We start from the raw sequence: 23540 nt of genomic DNA on the forward strand, positions 1-23540 counted from the left end.
GGGCCCGGACGGCTATCATGGCTGCCTCTCAGAGGCCCAGACCAGGCCTTGGACTTCCCTGGAGAACCTTCTGTTGCTCTTGGAACTTTCCTGAGGGGTTCAGGAGGAAGGAGGGTGGGAAGGGGGTGACATCAGGCAAAGGGTGGGACCATGGAGGAAGCCAGCTGGGGCCACCGCTCTGTCTGGTAGGGCCACCACGCTCCCTTGCCCCATGGGAGACTGGGAGGAGACAGGGATACTGGGACCCTATCACTTGCGGAGGGTTCTTTAAAAATCCCAGCCTCCTCTCCAGGGTCACACTCTTAGAAAGGCCGAGCCAGTGAGGAGTGCAAGATCTGGCTGGCCTGGGTAGCCAGAGGTAGGAGAGCCTGGAGTTCTATCAGGAGGTCAACACCCTCTTTCTGAACTAGCAACGCTCTGGTGGCCTTTGTCCAGATGCCATGGGAATGGGACAGCTTTGGCACCTAGTCTGGGGCCCTTGGCACGGGCTGCTTTGAGAAGTTCCAGTTGTTGACTAGATCCCTGTTCCTATTCCTCCTGAAGATCCGGCCAGAGCTGCACTCACTCCATTTGTGTCCCTCTCTACACACGGGCAGGAGGATCACCAGAAGAGCCGCTGGGACTGGAAAAGTCCTTTCTGGTGGCCTCATTCAGGCTTATCCTGAGTGCCGCAGTCTGGATAGCGGGGTTCTAAGCTCCTTGGAGCTCCTGCTGGCGCCACCCTCCTTGGGTCACTCTCATAGTGGTGTCCTTGCTGACGTCCCCACCTTCCATAGAGAGGGACTGGGGTTAAAGCAATGCTCGGGGCAGAACTGGCCACTGGGCGTCACCAGGGCAGGGCGAGCAGCCAGAGCTGAGGCCAGCACTGGGCTCTGGGTAAACCCTGTTTCCCCGCTAGACGAGAGTGGGATCAGCAGGTGCCGAGGACTCTGCAGCCTGGGTCCCGCCTTGCTCTCCCAGGATTCTTTCTAGTGAAAAAGATGCAGCCAGGACATGCTCACTCAGGACAAATTTGGAGAGTTGCTTAGAGGACGGGGAAGAAAGACAGAACAGTGGAGAGAAGAGGAGAGGACAGGAAGGAGAGAGAGAGAGAGAGAGAGAGAGAGAGAGAGAGAGAGAGAGAGAGAGAGAGAGAGAGAGCCTTAGATGGTTATTCCCACCTCCCTGCAGGGCGGTAAGAGATGGACATCGGGAGAGAGGGTGACAAGAGCCTAGAAAACTGGGTCTGCAGGAGTCCACACCCCCTTACAACTTACATATCTTTAGAGTCCAGAAAGGACTAGAAAGTGGACAAACCACCCTGTCTGTGCCCCTTGGGGATCACTTCCAAGTAGTTTGAAGCTCACTTTTTTTTCCCTAGAGCCCTCCACTTCTGCCCCAACATCTCCTCCCCTGCTCTCGGCCTTGAGCCCACCCCCGCCGGTCACTTACTTGCAGGAGAGCTGGTTGATGCCCTCGATGTAGTAGCACACGCCTCCATTCACACAGTAGGACTTGGCCGTCTCGTTGCACTTCCGGGCATGCCCCGACCATGATGACAGAGTGGTGCTCACTGGAGGTACGAGAGACACGTGCTAGTGACCCAGCCAGACCCCCTCCGGGCCCAGGGGCCACTTCCTTCACCTTCTTTCATGTTCCCATCTCAAAACTGGAAGGCCACTAGGAAGGATCTGCAGGAGTGCCTGGGTAGGGAAGGTCTAAGGGGATCTTTTGGTGGGCAACAAGGTGAATGGGAAGCCACAATGGACCGTCCGCCCAGCGTGGCTCTGCATTCACACTCTTGGAAATCCTACAAAAGCCAGGGTTTTTTTTCCCACTGTTTTGGAAAAGAACAGGAAGAGCTTCTCCATTGGTGGAAGGCCTGACCTCTGCTCCGCTCCTGTCTCCCTCCTGGGGGGCTCCACTACAGCACTAGATGTTGATGTGGGAAATGGCTTGGGGTGCAGGGGGAGAGCCTGTATCCATCTGCACTGCTCAGATTCTTATTGTGGACCAGGGGACTCAGGGAAATGACACCTTTCAGATACTGTCATTTTCTGAGCTTTGAGAAAGTGTGTGTGTGTGTGGGGGGGGTGGGGGCTTGGGCTTCCAGTCTCTTCCTTCTTGTCCGCAGGCCTGGGATGTTACGAAAGCTGCCATGTCTTGTTTCTAGAAGTGTTCGGTGTCTCCTTCATGTCCCCCGACCAGACAGCTACCTCCTTGTCAGCTGTTGCCTGTGGAGGGAGCCTTCAGACCTTTCACAGCCTAAGCTACAAATCATGAACTTCAGGAGGAGATGTAGCTGGGAGAGGGACGGAGGGAAGTGGGGTGGGGGGGTGGAGGGGGTGGGGTGGGGAGGGGGGCAGGGAACAGTTGGGATGTGAAAGCCAGGTGCGAAAAAGGCTGGGCTCTCAGGTTGCTAACCCAGGCCACACATCTGATTGATCGGGCTTGTCTGAAACAATGAAAACCGTGGATGCTCTGCTCCCTTACCAGGGGACAGCGTCCAGAAAGGTGGCTTTAAATGCACCTCTGCACCGGACCGCCGCTGCACAGCGGTGCAGACTGAGGTGTTCCACTCTACCTTGGCTACCCTTATCTCCCCTGGGGTGGCAGCCTCCATCGCTCCCTCCAGCAATGGGGAGGAGGTGAGAGGAGGAGGAGGAGGATGGAGCAGGCAGGCGCTTGGCACCCTCAGTGTTTAGACATGTAGGGAGACAGATGGAGCGTGGGGGACTGGAGTGTACACACAGCGCTGCCTCTGTATATGTCTGAAGGAGCTCACAGATAAAACTCAGCGGGGAAGGCCAGCTCCTGCCTTCCCCTCCACCCCATGCCTGTTGCCGAGCTGGCATCTCAGGCCCCACCCTCCCCCGCTGCTGAGGTCTCCTCTAGGGCTCCACCACAAACCCAGCTGGGACCCACATGCTGGCCCGAGAGAGGAAGCTTTGAACTGGTGTTTGCTCCGATTCTGGGTCACAGAGACCCAGGAAAACTAAGAAAGGGACAGAGGAGAGACACAAGCATGGGGACCACGTCTGCAAGTTATAAAGTCCAACACTGGGCAGGTCCTAGAGGTTGTCCTGCCCTTGGGTCACACCTCCAAGGAGGAGCGAGGAAAGAGAGGGTCTCTCTAGAGCTGCAGCTGTGCGTTCCTGCTAGATACCCTGTGCCTTGTGAAAGAGCATGTCAGCGCCGAGGCTTGACGTGAGCAGATGAATGTGGACCACAGCCTGGGGCCTCCTGGGGGCCTTGGCTAAGCCAGAGGAATCTTGGCCTGGATCTGCCAGGCCCAGCATGGCTCCTCTGCTGCAATGGTGGCAGAGACCTCCTGCTGTTGGTCTTCACTGTTGTTCTGTGAAGCTGACTGGGCGGTGGTGGACAGCAGCGAGGCTGCTGGGGTGGCGGGGACCACAGAAGAGAGATGGACCGCCACTTGTGGTGCCCTGAGCATGGGTTGCCAATACCATGCCATGGGGCTGATGCCAGGTCTCCAGAAAGGCTAAAGGGAGGGTCGTCGGGGAGCTAGTCATAGGGGTGTCAGGGGATGGTGGCCACAGGCCTTCCCACCTCCTCTGTCATGGTAAGACCTTCCCAAGCCACTTTAGCATGGCTGTCCTGGTAGGTCCCGAGGCAACATGTTCTTAGCCTTGTCAACACACATCTGTATTTTGCCAGTGGTCTTTGGTATCTGGAGAGGCAAAGGATTCTGAGTGAGAAGGCTGCTCTCTTGGCCTCTCCACTGGGAGGGCTCACAGCAACCCCAAATCCAGTATGCCCAAACTGGCCTCCCAGTTACCCATCTCTTCCCTACGCCTGGGAGCCCCAAGGTCCTAAAGAGTATCTTTTATTTTTTCTTTTTTCTTTTTATTTTATATTTTTTATTTTTTTCTTTACTGCCATATATCCTCAAGGACGGACGCTTCCACCGCCTCAAGAGGCTCCATTCACGCCTCCTACTTCCTCCCCTGGTCCAGGTCACTGTCCCATCTTCCTTGGGTGACCTGCTTGCTGGTCCTCCTGCCTCACACTTGGCTTCACTCTGGCTGCCACAGTGGTCTTTAGAATATGGAAATGGTGTCAATCCCTTTCATGATCAAGGTTCGTTAGTGGTGTCCCTTTGTAGTCAGAACAAAGCCCTCCCACCCTTCATTAGGTCTTATCTGGGCCTCATCGCAGCATTTCCCTCCCTTTTATCCTGGCCTCTCAATATATTCTGACTACACTCATTTCAGCTTTTCTAACCAGCCGGGTGCCCTGCTGCCCAGGACCCCTCAGTGTCTCCATGCAACCTTTCCCAGGTTCTCAAGATGGCTACAAGCCCCACCTTCTTTATGTTCATCTCACAAGCTTTTGCTAGTAGTATTTATTCTAAACTGATTAAGGAGCCAGGTATTCTATCACTAGCTCCGTCACTAGAACCCCAGCTCCTCTGGGGCATAGCCACACCTGTCATGCTTCACTAAAACCCCAACATCCAGCCAAATGCTCGACACAGAATAGGTGCTTAATTAACACTTGTCCACAGAGTGAGCAAACCCATATCTGATTCTTGAGGGGAAAGTGCCCTCTGCTGCTTCCCTGAGCATGGTCTAGTGTCCTTAGCCTAGGCATCCATACCTTTTCTCCTCTCGCTAGCAAATAATGCAGAGAGGTCGTTAGGGAGGTGAAGTCGAAACCACGGGGAGCTACTGCTTCATGCCTGCTAGAATGGCTAGGATGGTAGAACTGGAAAAGAGCAAGTGGTGGAGAGGCTATGGAGGGACCAGACCCCTGGGCCACACCTGCTGTCAATGAACGGTGATGTGCTTGCTTAGACATCTAGTCTGGGAGGCTTGTTTGTTTGTTTGTTTTTGAGACAGGGTTTCTCTGTGTACCCCTGACTGTCCTGGAACTTGCTCTGTAGACCATACTGGCCTCGAACTTATAGAGATCCGCCTGCCTCTGCCTCCTGAGTGCTGGGATTAAAGGCATGTGCCAACACCTCCTGACCTCTGGGAGCTCTTTAAGAAAAGAAAAAATTTAAAATCCTCAGAGTTAACTTACACTCAAGAAATTCCACTCCTGGGTGTATCCTCAAGACTGAAAACCTGTGTGCTCACAACCACCTGAACATGAATGTCTGCAGAAACATTATTCATCAGCCCAAATGTGGAAGCGATCCAAATGATTCAACAATTCAAACTGTTGGATGTATTCAAAATGGATGAATAAAATGTAGTATTCACACACTAGAATAGTATTTCACCATAAAAGGAATGCGCCCATATATGGTACGACATGGATGGGCCTTAAGATATGTTAAGGCCACTTATTATATGGGTATATTTATACAAAACATCTACTATAAATTAATCCACGGGGCAGAGAGCAAGAGCAGAGTTGTGGGGTTGGAGGGGGAAGTGGGGAGTGACTGCTAAATACACATGCAGTTTTTGAGGTGATGATGAAATGTTCAGAATTAGTGGGGATAGTTACATAAGTCGGTGACTATACCGAACGCCACTGAATCATACTCCAAAAGGACAAATTTTATGGTATGCAAATTATATCTAAAAAAATTAATTAAAACCATGCCCAGAAGGGGAAAGGCCAGGAAGCAGTTGCCATGAGTGTCTTGGTTCAAGCTGTCCCAGACCTTCAGAGGAAGATGAAATGGTACAGAGGCTGAGCGGGAACACTGAGTGTCTCTCTGATGTCCAGGATGCAGCTGCTCTCTCCTCTTTTCAGCAGGGACAAACTTCTGCCTCTCTTTAAGGTCCAGACCCATTGCCTTGAGCTGTTCAGCTCCTGCCTTGCTGTGCAAACGGCTCCTTTTCGGTTGGCTCAGAGGCCCATCCTCCCCCTACTTTGTTGGGAGAGGTGCACACTTTCAGGCCTAGGATTTTACCTTCTTTTCATTTGAGGGTCTGTGATAACCAAGGCAGTGCCTTTCTGGAACTCAGCGGGGTCGTACCGAATACAACTGATGTCAGGATACCTGTGCATGTGTGCATGGGTAGACGTGTTCAACCAGCTACCCCCTTGCCCAGAGGCCTTTGCCACATGTCTGCAGTCCTGTAAGACCTGCCTGCCCCGTGCTTGGTATCCTGGGACAGTCTGGAGTTCCCTTTCACTTGGGGCAGGCTTCTGAAGGCAAAAGAGGATTGCACTACGCAGACTGTTTTGTTCCAAGTTCTGTCTCTGTCTGCAGACTCCTCTTCCCTGTCAGCCCAGGGACGATGGAAGCTCCCATGAGACCCAGAGCTGTCACTTCCGGAGGGACAGCTCTGATCTGGGAAAGAGGACTGTGGCTCCACCCTAATGGAGAGGTAGGTAGCCATCCAAGAGTAGGATGATGCCCTTTGAGGCCCTACTCCTGTGGCCCTACTCCCCTGGGGCCTGGGCGGGGCCCCACCAACCCACCTCTGGATGAGTCATTGGGGGCAGGCTCAGCTGCCCGCTGCCCGCCCTCCACCCCCTCCTCAGGGTGTGGTTGCTGCAGGTCTGCTGGCTTTCGCTGGTAAACACGAAATCCATGCATCTCTGCTTGGAAAAACAGCCATGACCACGTCTCTACATCAAGAGTAGTCTCACCTGCTGTGGACTGGACAGGGCTGCCAAAGCAAAGAGATGTGTGCGGTGTGTGCAGTGTGTGTGTGTGCAGTGTGTGTGTAGTGTGTGTGTAGTGTGTGTGAGGATGTATGTGTGTGTGTGTGAGGATGCATGTGTGTGTGTGTATGTGTATGAGGATGCATGTGTATGTGTGTGTGTGTGTGCAGTGTGTGTGTGAGGATGCATGTGTGTGTATGCATGTGTGTGTGTATGCATGTGTGTGAGGATGCATGTGTGTGTGTGCAGTGTGTGTGAAGATGGATGTGTGTGAGGATGCATGTGTGTGTATGCATGTGTGTGTGTATGCATGTGTGTGAGGATGCATGTGTGTGTGTGCAGTGTGTGTGAAGATGGATGTGTGTGAGGATGCATGTGTGTGTATGCATGTGTGTGTGTATGCATGTGTGTGAGGATGGATATGTGTGAGGATGCATGTGTGTGAGGATGCGTGTGTGTGTGTGTGTGTGTGTGTGTGTGTGTGTGTGTGTGTGTGTTGGTGAGGTGCCGATGGCAACCTCAGCAGCAAACTCAGAATCCCAGGAGTTCAGGAGAAGCTTAACACCATGTAGGTCAGCCTGCGAGGGCAAAGCTGAGCTTTAGGGGGGAAGGAGCATGCAGGCTGTGGGACACAGAGCTGGACCCAGTGCAGATGTCGGAGCTCTGGCTACCACCTGGGCCTCTGCTCTCACACCAGGTTGCAGGGACAGGAGGCACTGAAGCCTGTGGGCAGCTGGGATTCCATCTCTGCATGAGACCCTCTGCTCTGCCCAAAGGTGCACTGTCTGCTTCCAAAGCCTAGCGAAGTCTGGCATGCCGCAGGCTGACGGGGCCATTCCTGGCTGGGACTGGGGCTTACTGGTGAGTCAGACCCTCGAGACCCTGGTCCTGCGAAATGAAGAGAGCAGCGCCGGTGTGTTCTGTGCAGGAGCCCTTCCTGTTCCTTTTGCATCACATAATGAGGTGGGTTGTCCTACAGGGCCACCACGCAGGGCACGCTGCCTCTTTACAGCGCTTCTGCCCACAGATAAGCCTGGCACAGATGGGGCCCCATCCACCTGACAGGGAACAGGGCCGCGTGTGCATGCGACCTCAGCAGGAGGAATAAGAAGCCATTCTCATACCTGGCCTGGGAGGACGCAGAGATGGGGGCTGGCTGAGGGGAACTCTCTGAGGCAGGTGCCTTCTCTTCCTGCTCCCCTCTCTAAATACGGGAGATGCAGTTTCATAGCAGGAAAGCAAGAAACCGGCTCACTCCCAATTCTTAGAGTCTTTTCCATCCGGAGCCAGCACAGCCTTTGGACTTCCTAGTTTCGTGAGCCGATAAATTATTTCCTTAGGATCAGTATAAGTTGGATATTTGTCAATTCTAACCCAGAAAAACTTCATTAATAAAACGAGAAACCTGAAGTTCAAGGTGGCTGAGAGGATGTCTGCCCACGACTACAGAGGCGGCAGGAGCTGAGCCCAGGTGCATGCCAGTTTGGGACAGCTTGAGAGCACTGGATCCAGGGACTTGCCTCTGTCACCATCGTCAGGCCATCAAGCCAGGACGTGGAGGAGGCCTCAAGGGCTTGGAATAGCCCTTCCTTCCTTCCTTCCTTCCTTCCTTCCTTCCTTCCTTCCTTCCTTCCTTCCTTCCTTCCTTCCTTCTTTCTTTCTTCCTTTCTTTCTTTCTAATTAAAAAAATATATTGAAAGCTGGGCATGGTGACTTTAATCCCAGCACTTGGGAGGCAGAGGCAGGTGGATCTCTGTGAGTTCAAGGCCAGCCTGGTCTACACAGTGAGTTCCTGGACAGCCAGGACTGTGTAGAGAGACCCTGTCTCAAAAAAAAAAAAAAAAAAAAAAAGATATTGAAACTCAGGCCTCGTGCTCTCCCGTTGAACTACATTCCTAACCCCAGGTTGTAATTTCTTTAACGTACCATTTACCGGCTCCCTGTTGTGAGGTAGGCATTGTGCTAGGCCTTGAGGCCAGAGTAGTGAACAGGTTCATGGAGTGCCAAGACCAAGTTTACTAATGACTTTCTCACTGTAGGGCCCTATCAGTAACACGCTGTTTGACTTTGGGCAAAACACACAACCTCTTTGAGCCTCTCCCAAAGAAGGGTCCACGGGACAACGCAGCTAGAGTAAATGGCTCAGTAAACAGTAGATGTGACCAGAGCTCCTAGGGGACAGTGTCATTCCTGTCCAGCATCATTACTTCCCGGAGCCTCCTCCTACGCTGGTCGCTGGTCGGAAGCGCGGAATAAATCCAACAACAGTATGGGGGTGTGTGTGTGTGTAAGGCTAGAATTCAAGAGACGCCACCAAACCGTGGAGGGGTCAAGGGGTAGCCCAGAGTGGGGTTTGGACCCAGAGTAACACTGCAGGAGGTCAAGGAGGAAGGCTGCCCGGGGTTGGAAAGGACGGAGACTGGTAAAGGAGAGCGAGTGCATCTGGGGGCGACATGACCTTGGGGTCCTACAGGAAAGGAGCAAGCACTGGTTCTGAGGCTCCAGGGAAGGGGCGTGGCTTCAAGAAGGTGCTTTAGAAGCCCATTGCTCTGACGCATGCGTGTTGGGGGCCAAAGCCTGAGCCATGGCTGCCCTGGAGATAGGGACTGGAATGGGAGGGACAGGTGTGAGAAAGATCGAGAAAACAGACGACTCCTATGACACAGTGGTACGAGAGCCCAAGAAGTCTGAGGCGTTTCCCATGAGCCCTGGGCAGACAGGGTCTGGCCTGACTGTCGGCCTTGGTAAGGCTGCAGGATCCCTTTCAAGTCAGTGCTGTGGGGTGGTAACGCAGTCGGGGGGCACGGGGCGGAATATACACAGGGTCAGATCCTATGCCAGGGAGGAGAGGTGGCTTCCTAGACCCCAAACCAGGGCCTGAGGAGACAACCCAGCAGAAAGGTGTTCTCTAGTCTGATGCTGCGTCAGGGACTGTGAGCCAGCAAGCCAAACAGTTCTGAGCTCAGCCCTGCTTTGTAAGTCTCCAAAGAGGGCCTAGGGTCAGCGAGCCAGGCCTGTGATTCCTAAATGGAGGCTGCGCCCAGGCCCCAGGCACTCAAGCCTCCCACCCTGGGGCCTGGCTCAGGTGCCCGACGAGGCAGCTGGCAACAGGCAGGCAGCTCACACCCACCCCGGGCCTGTCTCTTCCCAGCCTCGCTCCTGACAGCCCAGCCTCCCATAATTGCCTTCTAAAAATATCCTCCCCCCCCAACCCCCCACCTCTTGATTTCAAAATATTTAGTTTTCAGGGTATTTAAAATGAGAGCTGGCGGCTCTTCCAGGCCCAGATAACAAAACTAAACATTTATGCTTTGACTGCATTTCTCTGAATTGGCTGAGATCTGGGGTTTGATACGCAGCAGCAGGAGGGAGGGGGGCTGAGTGCAGAAAAGATCACGTGCCGGTCTCCTGAGGGCTGAGGGGCAGCTGATCTACTCGGGCCCCCCCCCACCCTTCCCTTTTTTGAGGGACACCTACCGCTGTTCACATGGAGCCGGCCCCTCACGCTGTCCTTCCCAAGGATGTTCTCAGCTTCACAGACATACTCCCCAGCGTCTTCCAGCTTCACCTTGTTGAACTGTAGTCGTGAGTTCTTTCTGGTTTGGAAGAGGAAAGAGGGAGAGAGAGGTGTGAGGCAGGGCTACCGTTCTCAGCGGTCACTTCCCCGAACCACAGTGGCTGTGTAGGCTGGGTGAGAAGAAGGTGCCTCCGGCCGGCTTTTTTCTAGAGCACAGGTGGTACCCTGAACCCTGGAGCTGGGAGGGAGACTCGAACCCTCAGGACAACACAGGGTGCATCCGGCCACGGCACGCATGCTCTACATCTCTGAGTTTTCACATCTCTTTTCTTGGGGCTGGGTTTCTTTGTACCATTTTTCTTGGGGAAGAACAACCAGGCCCCTTAGGAAGTCACATGGCCACATCTCTCATTCCCAGCTGCCTTTGCTGTCCATAGAAAGAACAGCAGATTGTCACTGTTCAGTGTTAGGGTTTGAACGTGTTTCCCAGAGTCTACTGGTCCCCACTGCAATGGTGCTAGCAGGTCACAAGGACACACATTGAGAAGGCCCTCATACCCTTGATTTGGAGTTCTCAGCCTCTACAGCCGGGGACCAACTCCATCCCTACTGTTTACAGGTAAACCCATCTGGATACTATGTTAGAGCAGCAACATGGACCCCGACTCCCAGGTGCCTGGGAGGACACCTGTCTGATCGCTTCAGTGGCAACTGTACCAGTCTGGGGTACCAGTCCAAGTCTAGGGTTCTCTCCTACCATCCACTCAGCCTTGCCATGAGGGGGCCTCTGCAGCTTCTTCTGCAACAGGCTATTGTTTTATGCCTTCCTTGAATGTCTAACAAGCGCCTCCCAGATGCTGGAAACCATGTGCTCCAGGGTCTGGAGCCTCAGGGCCGATTAGGGTATCCTCTTCTTGTATATGGGCAAATGAAGTCTTTAGAGGGCTCTTGGGTTGCTGGCAGGCACTCAGCAAGGCAGAGGAGAGGTGGACCCGGAGCTGAGGAGCAGTGAGGACACCGGAAGCTAGGGCTGCCCCTTCCTCTAGTCTCTCACTTGATGGCCTGAGGCCCAGTCCTAGTAGCCCCCCCTCCGCCCCCCAGCTGTGACTCTAGAGCATGTAGGTTTGTTTGGCTTCTTTCTGAAACCCTGACCAAATCTTGTGTCTTCCACAAGGCTCCCCTGCAGTGCTCTGGGGTATCTTAGTTCTGCAAGGCTCTGTTCACAGCCCCCAATCCGTCCCGCATGCATCTGATGCATTCTGGGGTCCAGAAAGTGCTCTGGATAAAGCCAGGGGCCCGAGAAAGGACACAGTGTCTGTACATGCTGTGACCTCCTCCTTTTTTTAAGTGACGGATAAAAAACCAGATTCCTTGCATATGCACAGTTGGCTAGGGTACAGGCAGGGTAGAGCCGGGCTGCCACCGCCCGGCCTGAGCCCCAAGGCTGCAAAAGAGAGCCATGACCCTGCTGGCATATGGACCGGGATGGGAATGGGGACAGGATGTGGGCTATGGGGAAGGAATGGGGGGAGAGCTGGGCAGAAAGCACCTCCCTCTTGGCTTTACCTCGGCCTTTGGAAATTGGCCTCTTCTCAAATATCTCACTCTCAGATTCCCATGAGCTCGCTGCAGATTGATGGACCTCACTGCAGTGGTGATGGCCTCGCTAGTGTGGTGACAGTGACTTGACTGTATGCCCTGTCGTTCCTGCTTCATGCTGGTCTTCCTCCCTGGGGCTTGTGCCTGCTCACAGTTCTCCCCTACCAACTCGTTTCCTTCGTGGAGCAGAGCCCCGGGGGTCCCCTCCGACTGCACACATCCGCTTCCCACCTCAAACTAACTAGATGCCACAGAGTCCCACTTGCCTGGGACAAGCTTCCCTCACTTTCTTGCATGCTGGAGAGGCAGGGAAGTGGGGGTGGGTGGAGGGGTGGGGGGTCAGCTGAGGGCAAGAGAGAGTTCATGCACTGGGGACCCAGAGCCAGCAAGACCCTCATGGTCACCCACAGGAGCACTCAAAGGAGCTTTCCTCGTAGGATGCCGTTTGTAGCAGGACAAGGCAGCCCATCTAAGGAGCAACACAGACTTGGAGGAAGGACTCCCACCCAAGGGCACAGGGCTTGGCAAAGGCCCCCCTTCTGGAGAAGAAAGAGGCGACAACATCTCTCAGGTGCGGCAGGCATCTTGGTTCACTGAGGCTCCAGAGGTCTCGGGGAAACGGGACCCAGAGCTACAGCTGAGAATGGGCCCCGAGAGCTCTCCTACACTCTCCTCATTCTTAGGTCCATCTGGAGTCCCTAGGATTCAGGGTTCTCTCCTTGCCTTCCCGGAAGGCAGGCAGGGTGCACACTCCTGCCACCCCATCAAGGCGCTGACCCGGGTCTGCCCCTGCCAAGGTTGCCGTCCCTGCCTCCCTAGCCGGTTCTCTGCTGGCAGCGACAGGATCTGGGCAGCCCCACACTTTCCTCAGTGCCTGCCTCCCCTGCCTGCCTGAGGGGCCTGTCCCAGCCTGCCCCTCATAAATAAGGGAACATGCGGTTCTGCAGCGGAGGGCCTGTGCCCTGGGCTCGGGGGGCAAGTGTTCTCCTGGCTCAGGAAGGCCTGCATGACAGGGCAGTTTGGCGGGCACAGAGACAGACAGTCAGCCCCTGTCGGGAAGGCCGTCTCCGCCAGCCAACAGAGACGCTGACGCTGAACGGAGCCTGGGCAGGTAGAGCACGAGGAACTCAGGGAGGAAGGACAGAAAAGAGTCAGAAAGGAGGCTCCTAGCTGCATGCGTGCGTGGGTGCGTGCGTGCGTGCGTGCGTGCGTGCGTGGCTCTGGCTCCTGTATGAGGTGTGCTCATGGGGGAATAGGTAGTATAGAGAGCTGGCGGTTCTCTAGGAGTCACTTTGAAGGTCCCTGCCGTGACCCACTCTTCCACAGCTAACCATTTACTGCCGGGAGACCAGGGACAGGACAGGCGGGGCAAGAGACATTTCAGAAGGCAGCTCATGGGGAAGGGGCCGTGTCCTGCTTGAGACAAGGGTCTACCACCTAAGCCTTGTCTCTGGATTAGGTCACCCATGTATCAGATGAATCTGAGGCTTTACCAGGAAGTTAGTTGTTTAGAAGGTTGGACTCTCCGTAGGGACCCTGTTCGGCCTCTTGAAGGACGACATCATAGTGCGGGAGGGGAGGGCCGGTCACACACTTGTGAGCCTCACACTGAATATGGATCTCTGCTTCTAGGCTTATAGGGGAGCAGGGGGAGGAGGTAGAGGGGCTCCCCCTGAGGAGGAGTGATCGATTTCTCAGTGGTGAGATGAAGCTAGGTCTAAAGTACTCTCAGAGGACGTGGGAGCTGATTGGAGGGCTCGGGTGGATATTCCGGAGATACAGCATTCATGCTGGGCCTTGGAGGGCTTTGCTGGGGACAAGAGGGGCAATTTTCCTAGTACAGGGGACAGCCTGGGTCCAAGTCCAGGGCTGTGAAAGGAAAGACCAGGGGTTGGGCCTCTAGTAGGGACAGATCAACAGGGTGGTGTGATGTTTAAGCCAGCAAGGATTGGGAGGGCCCCAAGGCTGTCAAATAAGGAAGGGATAATTTCGTGGAGGTCTGGTTGGAAAGGATCATCTGTTGCAGGCACTTGTAGGGGGCCCGAGAACTAGAATCATAATATTATTATTAGTCCAGATTCTATGCTGGAAATTGGCCCAGATCCTCATGAAGGCAGGGGCCACAGCTGGCTTGTCCACCAATGTATCCCGAACCTCTAGCAGAGGGCTTGACACAGTCAATACTCTATACCCCCAGGTTAGCTGCACAGATTACCTCACAAAGGGGCCTGTGGCCCAGGAGGTAACCGAGAGTATGGTGGGAGAGGGTAAGAAGCTAGGCAGAGGGGAGGTCAGGTGGGAAACATTTAGGGCAGGGAGGTCGTGTCCACCTGCAGAGATGGCAAGGGGTAGGTGTTGGGGTGTCTGGGGGTGCACAGCAGAGAAGCACAAGGAGCAGCTGGGTTAGTGAGGGTGGGGCCGAGGGGCTGGTTGGGAGCATTCTGAGTCAGAGACTCTGCAGGAGCGGTGTTTGGGGCTCAGCTGTCAGCACAGTGTAGAACTTGGATGAAACTGCCACCATGCCTCCAGTTGCAGGCCTGGATCTCAGGTCTCAGAGGTGTGAAGCCGTCAGAGGGTGGCATCACCCACTGGTGGGGAGGGAGAAGGCCGCAAAGCCTAAGATGTAGGGAAGCCCAGCACCAGTGGAATCTGGGAGAGAGGTCTGACTCACAGCAGGGCCAGCTGAGAAGCCACAGGGAGAGGCAACAGGTGTCCCCGAACCAAGCGCTACTGCTGGGAGGCCCAGGCTTGGGAGCCCAGAGGTCGTGGGTGGAGGGGCTGGGATGTGCTGAACTGGATGTGCTGCCTGGGGTGAGACAGTGTGGACAGGATGAAAGGAATGGAGCAGGGGCCTCAGGTGACTGCATGGTGGTGGAAGGAACCAGGGACAGCAGCCAGGGGGAGTGGCTTGGAAGAGGGGTGGACAGGATGAGGTCCGCTGGGAGGGAGAGGGAGAGAGGGAGAGAGGGAGAGAGGGGAGAGTTACCAAAGAAAGACAAGAACTGCTGGTGCCTTAGCAGAGTGGAGCATGTGTATGTGAATGTGGTGTGAGTGTGAGTGTGTGTGTGAATGTGGTGTGAGTGTATGAGTGTGTGTGTGTGAATGTGGTGTGAGTGTGAGTGTGTGTGTGAATGTGGTGTGAGTGTGAGTGTGCACTCGAATGTGATGTGAGTGTATGAGTGTGTGTGTGTGTGAATGTGGTGTGAGTGTATGAGTGTGTGTGTGTGAATGTGGTGTGAGTGTATGAGTGTGTGTGTGAATGTGATGTGAGTATATGAGTGTGCGTGTGAATGTGGTGTGAGTGTGCATGTGAATGTGGTTGAGTGTATGAGTGTGTGTGTGTGAATGTTATGTGAGTGTATGACTGTGTGTGTGAATGTGGTGTGAGTATATGAGTGTGTGTGAATGTGGTTAAGTGTATGAGTGTGTGTGAACATGATGTGAGTATATGAGTGTGTGTGTGAATGTGGTGTGAGTATATGAGTGTGTGTGAATGTGGTTAAGTATGAGTGTGTGTGTGAATGTGATATGAGTATATGAGTGTGTGTGAATGTGGTGTGAGTATATGAATGTGTGTGTGAATGTGGTGTGAGTATATGAGTGTGTGTGAATGTGATGTGAGTATATGAGTGTGTGTGTGAATGTGGTGTGAGTATATGAGTGTGTGTAAATGTGGTTAAGTGTATGAGTGTGTGTGTGAATGTGATGTGAGTATATGAGTGTGTGTGAATGTGGTATGAGTATATGAGTGTGTGTGTGAATGTGGTGTGAGTATATGAATGTGTGTGTGAATGTGGTTAAGTGTATGAGTGTGTGTGTGTGTGTGATTGTGATGTGAGTATATGAATGTGTGTGTATGTGTGAATGTGGTGTGAATGCATGAGTGTGTGAATGTGTGTATATCGTAAGGGAGGGCATGAGGCAGTATGGTGCAAGGTCTGGTGGGATGGGGATGGGCAGACGAGTGCCATGTTGGGAGCAGTGTGGCAGGGAATGGCCGGCACCTTCCCTGGACTTCGTAGACTCGGGGAGACAGGGGGGAAGCTGGAGGGAGGTGCCCCCTCCAGCCCCAGCTCCAAAGGTCCTGTCCACTACTGTTCTAGGCTGGTTCCAAGACTATAGCAGGGTGGTGGGGAGGGGTGGGGGGTGTAGGGGTGTTTAGACTGGATTTCTTGCCAATGTTATAGAACCTACCCCCCCACCTCTCCAGCTACCACAGTTCCCTCAGGAATGAGCCTTCCTGTAGCCACAGACCTCTTATCTAAACCCGTCCTGTATGACTTTTTGCCTGGGCCACTTTCTGTCTTTGTCCCAAGTAACCAGTTTGTCTTTGGTTTAAGTCTTGTTAGGAGAGTGGAGGCAGAGCCGAGCTCCGGGAACCCCACTTCTCCTCTCAGGTTGCGGGGGGCCTCCGAGGCGAGGTAGGGGTGGCCCGAGCCCCGGACATTCACCTAACACTTTCTGTTGTGGGGTAGGCTGATGGTCTCTAAAAAAACACCTTTGTTTGCATTTTTTGGAGGGCTAGAGGAAAACGATATCTCCAAAGGGGGCGGTTGCAAGCTACTCTGGGGGTTGGGGGTAGAAAAGACTTGAGGGGCTCCTTAGTCGGAACACAATGTCTACCTAGGCTCCAGAGCCCACGGAGAAAGGTCGGTGGAAGTGTGTCTAGTGGCAGACAGGCAGGAGCTGCTTAGACTCCAGGCTCTCCTGGCACCTCCTGCCCCTTGCCTGGATAGAGTTGATGGTTTCTTCCCCAGCCTGAAGACTCAGGGAGCGTGCACACCACGCTCCTGAAATACTCATTTGGGACTAAAGATAATCTTCATGCAGTGGGGGAGGGTCACAGGTAGACCCCCTGATGTCAGTCAGTGAGCTCTTCCCACTTACTAAGCTCTCTACACATGGCAGCTTGCCAAGTCAGGACCCCATCTTTTTATCTTATGTGACTCCCCAAAGATCTTCCACAGACGGGGTCTTTTCTCCTAAAACTGCCAGGTTTGGGATCTCTCGGATGGATGCTAGGTCTTTTGACAAGCAGGACTTCTGCGGCGACAGGCAGCCCAGAGTCAAAGGGCCCTCCCACCTTCAGACACAGAAATTGCTTCATTGCCTTTTCACTGTGAGACAGGGTCTCATCTAGCCAAAACTGGTTTCAACTTGCTATGTAGCCGAGGATGACCTTGAACTTCTGGTCCTCCTGACTCCGCCTCCCAAGTGCTGGGATCAAAGGCCCGGGCCACCACGCCTGGTTTTATGTGGTGTTAGGTTTGAACCCAAGGCTTTGTGCATGCTAAGCAAGCACTTTATCCACCGAGCTACATCCCCAGCCCCAGGAATTGCTTAATCCTTGCCCATGGACTGCAATACCAAGGCAGGCCTGGCCCGAAGGGCTCAGCACTCAGGGAAGCCTTGGGTGTGGCCAGGAAGGGACCCATGGAGGGGGACCTGACTGGTTCCACACTGGGTTTGGGGATAGGACACTGGCCCTCCCGTCCAGGACCGGAAGCTGGCGGGATGGAGGGCAGGTGGCGCCGCTCACCTGCCATTGCCGTACTTGATACGGATGTCGCGGCTCCGGTTGAGCTCCTTGCCGTCCTTGAACCAGCGGTAGGAAGGCTGGGGGTTCCCCGCCGCCGCCTCACACTTCAGCGACTGCTTCTCACCCACCTCTCCTGTCTGGCTCTTCATCTTCTTCAGCTTGGGCCGCGTGGCTGCGGGGTACAAGGCAGGGAGGTGAGTGTGGGGGTGGTGGGGACAGTGCCAGGCAGGAGCAGGAAGAGTCCCCATCTTGAGGCTGGGACTGGGGAGACTGGAAGGCACCCCTCCTGGCATTTTTCTTTAGTTCCAACTCAACCCGCATTTAGAGTCTGCAGTGGGAACCAGGTCCTGCTACTTCTGGGCCCTTCTCTGGCCTTGGGATGGTACCAAGAGCTTCACATTCGCTTGTAAAACCAGCATAACCCCATGACTTCACTGCAGTGTTTAAACCCATTTATAGACAGGGAAACTGAGGCTTAGAAGGGTGAAGTCACTTCCCTGAGGGTCAGTAATGGACCCGAGGTTCAAATCCAGATCATGACCTCAGTGTTCATGATCTAACATCTGTCTCTCCTCCCTTCACTTCCTCCCCCCTCCCCCACCTCCAGGCCTGTGCTGGGGCCCAGAAGACACAGGAAGACAAGATGGGAAACTTAGCCACCATTTCCAGAAAGGGCAGCCTGGCACCGTAACCTGCCATTGCCACTGCAGTATGGCGCATGGGGAGCTGGCGGTGGCAGAGCCCAGGGGAGCAGGTCCTAATCCTAGCCCTGGGGAACAGGGCTCAGGCTGCTAAGAGCTAAAGGACCAGATGTGGAGGAAAGTGAGGAGGGTAGTTCTGGGCTGAAGGGACGTGAGGCAGAGCGGGGCGGTCAAAGGGTGATGCAGGGCAGCCATACGGTGGCCATGGGCCCAGGCCTGAGCAGTAAGCTCCAGGCTTTTCCCCGTTTCTAAAGCCCAGGCTGTTTCCACATACCCTCGACTCCCATATCCCATCTCCTTGTGCTATTCCCTGCCACTGTAAAGCGCGCGCGCACACACACACACACACACACACACACACACACACACACACACACACACACGGAGAGAGAAAGTACTTTGTTTCTAGGAAGGTGCAGGTATGCTGGGCTACCTGCTGCATCAACATAATAATATTTTGCACTGAGAGGGCTCTTCCTAGGACGTGCAACTTTCCAGACACACTCTCTTTTGACCCCTGAGCTCTTTGTGGCAAGTGTCAATGTGGGTAGAGCTGACTCAGAGGGTCAGAAGCTTGACCACACAGCCACAGAGCTGAGGCCAAAGCCTGAGTGGTTCGGTTCGCAGCGTGTAGGGCAGGTGGCAGGCTAGTGTCTGCTTTCGGAACCCTGTCTCTCACCGAGGAGTGCAGAACCTGGGTTTGAGCACTCCCATTAGTGTCAGGGAGGGTCTACCGGGGTCAGGAACCGTCTGGGGACCTGCTGGCCCAACCTACATCACCAACCATCTGTCTTTTACTGTAGCTCAGAGCCCTGGCAGTGGGCTAGAGGCTGCCGGAGAAAGGGCTGGCTAGAGGTAGAGTTTCTTTCCTGACTGACACCCAAGCCTGCTCACAAGCGGGAGGGGATTGCAGTGCGCTACAGAGACCAGAAGCAAAGTGCAAGGAAGCTTTCTTTTAAAGTGGGCTGTGGGGCTAGGTGTGGGCACAGACACCTGCGAAAGCCATTTTGTTCAGTTTAGAAAGTGATAGAACACAATGTGTAGACAGGAGCAAACAAAACCATCCACTATTTCAGTGATTTTACACACACACACACACACACACACACACACACACACACACACACACACACCAATGCAACCTCTTCACCTCTGTGTTCAGGATCAAAAACAGCGTTTTCAAAACCTAACTTGCAAGTGTCTGCAGAGATGAAGACAGAGCATTACTCCAGAAAAGGATTCCCTAAGGAAACTGGTTTGGGGAAGACATGGATGGATTCGGTCCAGGAAGGGCCTTCATTTACCTTGGTCTGACTGAGTAAGGGCTTTCAAACCTTTCTTCGGGACCCTCAATAGTACTTCTGGGGAGTGAAGATCTATGTCATAACTTGCAGGTGTATATGTGCACTGATGTATATATTTTAATACATAATATAGTCCCATGATTCAAACGTAAGAAGAGTAAATATTTTATAAAACAAATCTCCCGCCGGGCGGTGGTGGCGCACGCCTTTAATCCCAGCACTCGGGAGGCAGAGCCAGGCGGATCTCTGTGAGTTCGAGGCCAGCCTGGGCTACCAAGTGAGCTCCAGGAAAGGCGCAAAGCTACGCAGAGAAACCCTGTCTCGAAAAACCAAAAAAAAAAAAAACAAAAAAAAAAAAAACAAATCTCCCTCTGGCTTCTCAGAACAGCCAGGGGGTAACTAATTTTATCTTTTTCTTTAATATCCTTTTAGAGATCTTTTATGCATACAAAAAAAATTTCCCTGGCATTCACACAAATATTTTTCCACAGAATCACTTTTCACACTTGCATAATATTCCTGTGTGGGCATATCATAATTTATGTAACTTACCGCTGTTGGGAGGTGCCTAGCATGCCCTCCCCATGCTCCCATTACAGGTCAACCCCTGAGAACCCTCCCTGTGCCTGCGGCCTCATCCCTACACATATCCAGGGGACACAGGCTGCCTGAGTTCTAGTCTAGGTCTGGCTACTTGTGAGCTTCGAGTCCTGAGGTCATTGACCTCAGTGTCTGTCTGCTTCAGTGTTTCTTATCTGCAAAATACAGGAGATACAGAACAGCTCCTACCTCGTGGGACGGCTGTGAGGATGAGCTAATGCGTGTAGAAACCTGGCATGCAGAGGGCACTTCATAAAGGTTAGCTCTTATTATTGCTGTCCATAATTGTTTCCTGAGGCGATCTCCCTAAAAGTGGGATTCCCGTGTCAAAGGCCATGCAATCCTCCTCAGCAATGAGTCCTCTGAAAGTCATTTTGTTCTGCCCAATTGCCCCCCTGGAAAGGCTACTCCGATCGACATTCCTCCTCTGAAGACAGGACCTGTTTTTGGTTGTTTTGTTTTTTCCACACCCTCACCATCTTGGGGCATTATCGCGTCTTTAATCTCTACCAATTAGCTAGGCAGCAGATAACGTCTCTTTGTTGTTGTGATTTGCATTTATTCGATGACTGGTGAGGCCAACAGTTCTTCTAAGTGTATCAGCCCATTGTGTTTCTTCCTTTGGAACTGTTCGTTCATGTCTGCAGTCTATTTTTCGACCCAGTGCCCATCTTAAGGATTTGCAAGAGCGCTCTGAAAATAGCAAGGCCATGGACCTTTCGTTACCATGTTTCTCCCCCAAGCTATCTGCTTCTCACATTTTAGAATACATGGCTGGCCTCGCTCCCCTCTCTTGCTTCCTTCCTCTTCTGGACCAAGAGCGTTTGTACACCAGTGTACTGTGGAACCTTCTGGAACAACTTCACGACGCAAAGTAGGAGTACTGCCCAGAATCCTTCTTTTCCCCGTGTCCCACGCTTTCACCTGCTCCAGGGTCCCTGTCGCACCTCATAGTTCCGAACTCTGGAAGCTAATGGGAACCACCTGGAGACTTTAAAACCTGGGCAGGGTCTGGGTACAGCCCAGGCATTGGGAAACAGGGCGGGGAAAGCCGTCCAGGTGGGTGGGTTCTCTGGCATGTATCTCATGTGCTAGAGAGAGTGTGTGTACCACCACTGCATATCCCAGTGCCTGGAGACACCCGGAGCACACCCGCACACCCGGATCCATTCTAAGGCTGACTGGCAGCTGCCACCTTGGTCTAGTGCTGACTTCTACCAAGTCTGCTTTGCCTTCCTGTGGCTAGGACACCGGAAGCTCCTGGTAGGTTCTAAAGTGCCCACTTTCCCTCCTGGAGTTCTGACACCAGGGAAGCCTTGTCCCCTAGCACCGGGGGCCACTTTGCTCCCGGCCTGACCCCAGCCAGCCACCGAGGGGTGGAAATGACATCTGGTGGGAAGAAGCCACGCTGACTCTGCTACCTGGCTCCCTGACTTGAGTCTCAGCCAAAGAAGGTACAGTGAGCCAGGGGCCACTGCTTCACGTGAGGGTGATGGGTCAGACATGCACCAGACAGGCCAGCAGCAGGCAGGACCAGAGGGTCCAAGGAGCTGAGGGTTCCAAAGCCATCCTGCATCTCCGTTAAAACATAGACTATTATCTTAGATCCCAAGGGTCCCTCTCCATCCAGTGGGAACTCATGTGTCTCACTAGCCACTTCTTGATAGTTCATGTGCTTCTGAACAACTCCAACTAGTTCACTCACTCCACATTCATTCATTCATCCATCCATCCATCCATCCATCCATCCATCCATCCATCCATCCATCCATCCATCCATTCATCCATCCACGCTTTCATTCACCAACTCAATAATTTCCAGTGAATGATTCAAGCTGCTACATGCCGGGCACTGTTCATTCACTGGGGAATGAGCTAGATAGTCCTGAACTTGGGGAGCCTGACCGGTCAGCAAGCAACCAAGAGGAAGGATGAGGCAGTGACAGTGAGCCTGAGAGTTCATAGGCCTTACCAGCCTACGCAGCAGAAGAGGGCAGGGGCTGAAGAGGCCGGCCCCAGGTGACAGGGCTGTAAGAATCAGGATGCGAGGCCTGGATTGGGCTTGTGTTTTTCTTTTTAACTTCTTATATGTCAGCTAGGTGATTTTTAAATGGCATATTTGAACTGGATCATGCTTGCCTTGGGCAGCACTGCTCCAAAGGGCAAGAACATAAGAATAACCACATGCTTGAATCATGCCATGTTCTTTACAGAGAAGCTTCTCTTCTAGCTTTTGGAAGTTCCTCACAGGAATCTCCCGAAAGGCAAGGCCAGGACTACTCACTAGGCTCAGTTTTCTGCATCTGGAAAGTTCTTTGGTGGCTCTACCACAGCAGCTCCGATTGTAGGAAAGGAGCGCACACCAGATGGCCCTTGGAACGGCACCTGGGGACCTCTGCAGCCCCACTCCGGGGCCCAGAACTTGGAAGCTTTCTGTGGCAAGGCCTGGGGACCTCTCCGAGATAGCCTGGATTTGTTCTGAAGGTATCAGAGGAGAGCGTTAGAGACTCCAGGACCGGCAGACTGTCCTGTTTGTGCTTTAAGTTCTCTTAACCTGAGAGGACACTGTTTCTCCCTTCGTGGCTTTCAGACGTAAGAACCAGGACTAGTATTCCGGGGTCACTCGAGACAAAGCTCATAGGTTGTTCATGTGGCAGACCTCAGCCACTTAGAGACAGCCTTCAAAGGGTTTCAGACATGACTGAGCTAATTCCAGGCCCCCAGCCACAGCACTCACCCCCTCTATGCTGGATCTATTTTATGCCCAGGGCCTAGAATGCCACTCTAGTGTGTGGGCACAGAGACCATCTCATGGTGTCCCAAGAGTGTCTTGAGGCCAGAGCTGAACCAAGCAGGAATAAACCCCTGAGACAGAGGGGGTTCTCTCAGAACAAAGATACGCAGTGAGCTGGCATTCACCCTCCCTCCTGTTCAGGGTATTTACTGAGCATCTGCTATGTGTCAGGCCTCGCCAGCTTTGGTCTCACACAGATAGGGACTGAACTGCACATGGAACGACCAGTCCCCCCTCTGTCACTCTTGTTACATAAGAAATACATTTGCTGTAGAAAAATTACGCAATACAAATGAGGAAAAAGGAAAACACATTAAAATCAATTCAATTATCTTCAGAGAGAAAACCCACTGCTCATATTTTCAAATACCATCTCCAAAACATTTTTCTCTAAATGCCTTTTCAGTCAGCACATTGGAAAACATCTTTTTTTCCCCCCAAGTCGAGCAATGCAGCCATAAATCATTTTAATGGCTGCCTATTATTCCATTGTTTAGACGAATCTGTCAGGCCATCTCCAGCGTTCCTCTGATAGTAAGAGCAGTGGGGTAGACGTTATCAGGTCAGCTCTGTGGCTCAGTGAAGGAAGAGCAGCACCCCGAGGGAGGGGTGTGTCTCCCCTCCGAGAGAGGAGGCTTCAAAAGCCCGGCACCCAGGAGTCGGGACAGACGACAGATGTTGGATAAAAGCAATGGGCAACCGTGTGCACAGTTAGGGGAGGGTAATGCCCAAGCCTCCCCACCCCAACCAGCGACATGAGGGACACCAGCGTGAGCTGATGGCCTAGGAAGGCCCTTGATTACCGAGTGCTACTTCCCTCTGTTTCAGACCAAGTCTCCTCTGGGCTGAAGTCCCACATTCCTTGGGTTAGTGGGGGTCAGGGGTCCCTCCCAGCAGCAGTTTCAGGGTACCCTGA

The 23540-nt window shown here is 53.3% G+C and overlaps 1 protein-coding gene across 3 annotated transcripts in view; it reads right to left on the minus strand.

Annotated features, from left to right (window-relative positions):
- Nrg2 (neuregulin 2) overlaps window positions 1–23540 on the minus strand; it is a 189110-nt gene that overhangs the window by 21785 nt on the left and 143785 nt on the right. For all 3 annotated transcript variants that reach the window (XM_076555000.1, XM_076554998.1, XM_076554999.1), the window contains exons 2-4: window positions 17226–17397; window positions 10048–10166; window positions 1432–1552 (exon numbers count right to left, since the gene is read on the minus strand). In XM_076555000.1, coding sequence (XP_076411115.1) covers window positions 1432–1552; window positions 10048–10166; window positions 17226–17397 — 412 coding nt within the window. The remainder of the gene's footprint in view (window positions 1–1431; window positions 1553–10047; window positions 10167–17225; window positions 17398–23540) is intronic.

The sequence above is a fragment of the Peromyscus maniculatus genome, chromosome 19, assembly GCF_049852395.1.
Source record: "Peromyscus maniculatus bairdii isolate BWxNUB_F1_BW_parent chromosome 19, HU_Pman_BW_mat_3.1, whole genome shotgun sequence".
In the NCBI taxonomy this organism is placed as follows: Eukaryota; Metazoa; Chordata; class Mammalia; order Rodentia; family Cricetidae; genus Peromyscus; species Peromyscus maniculatus.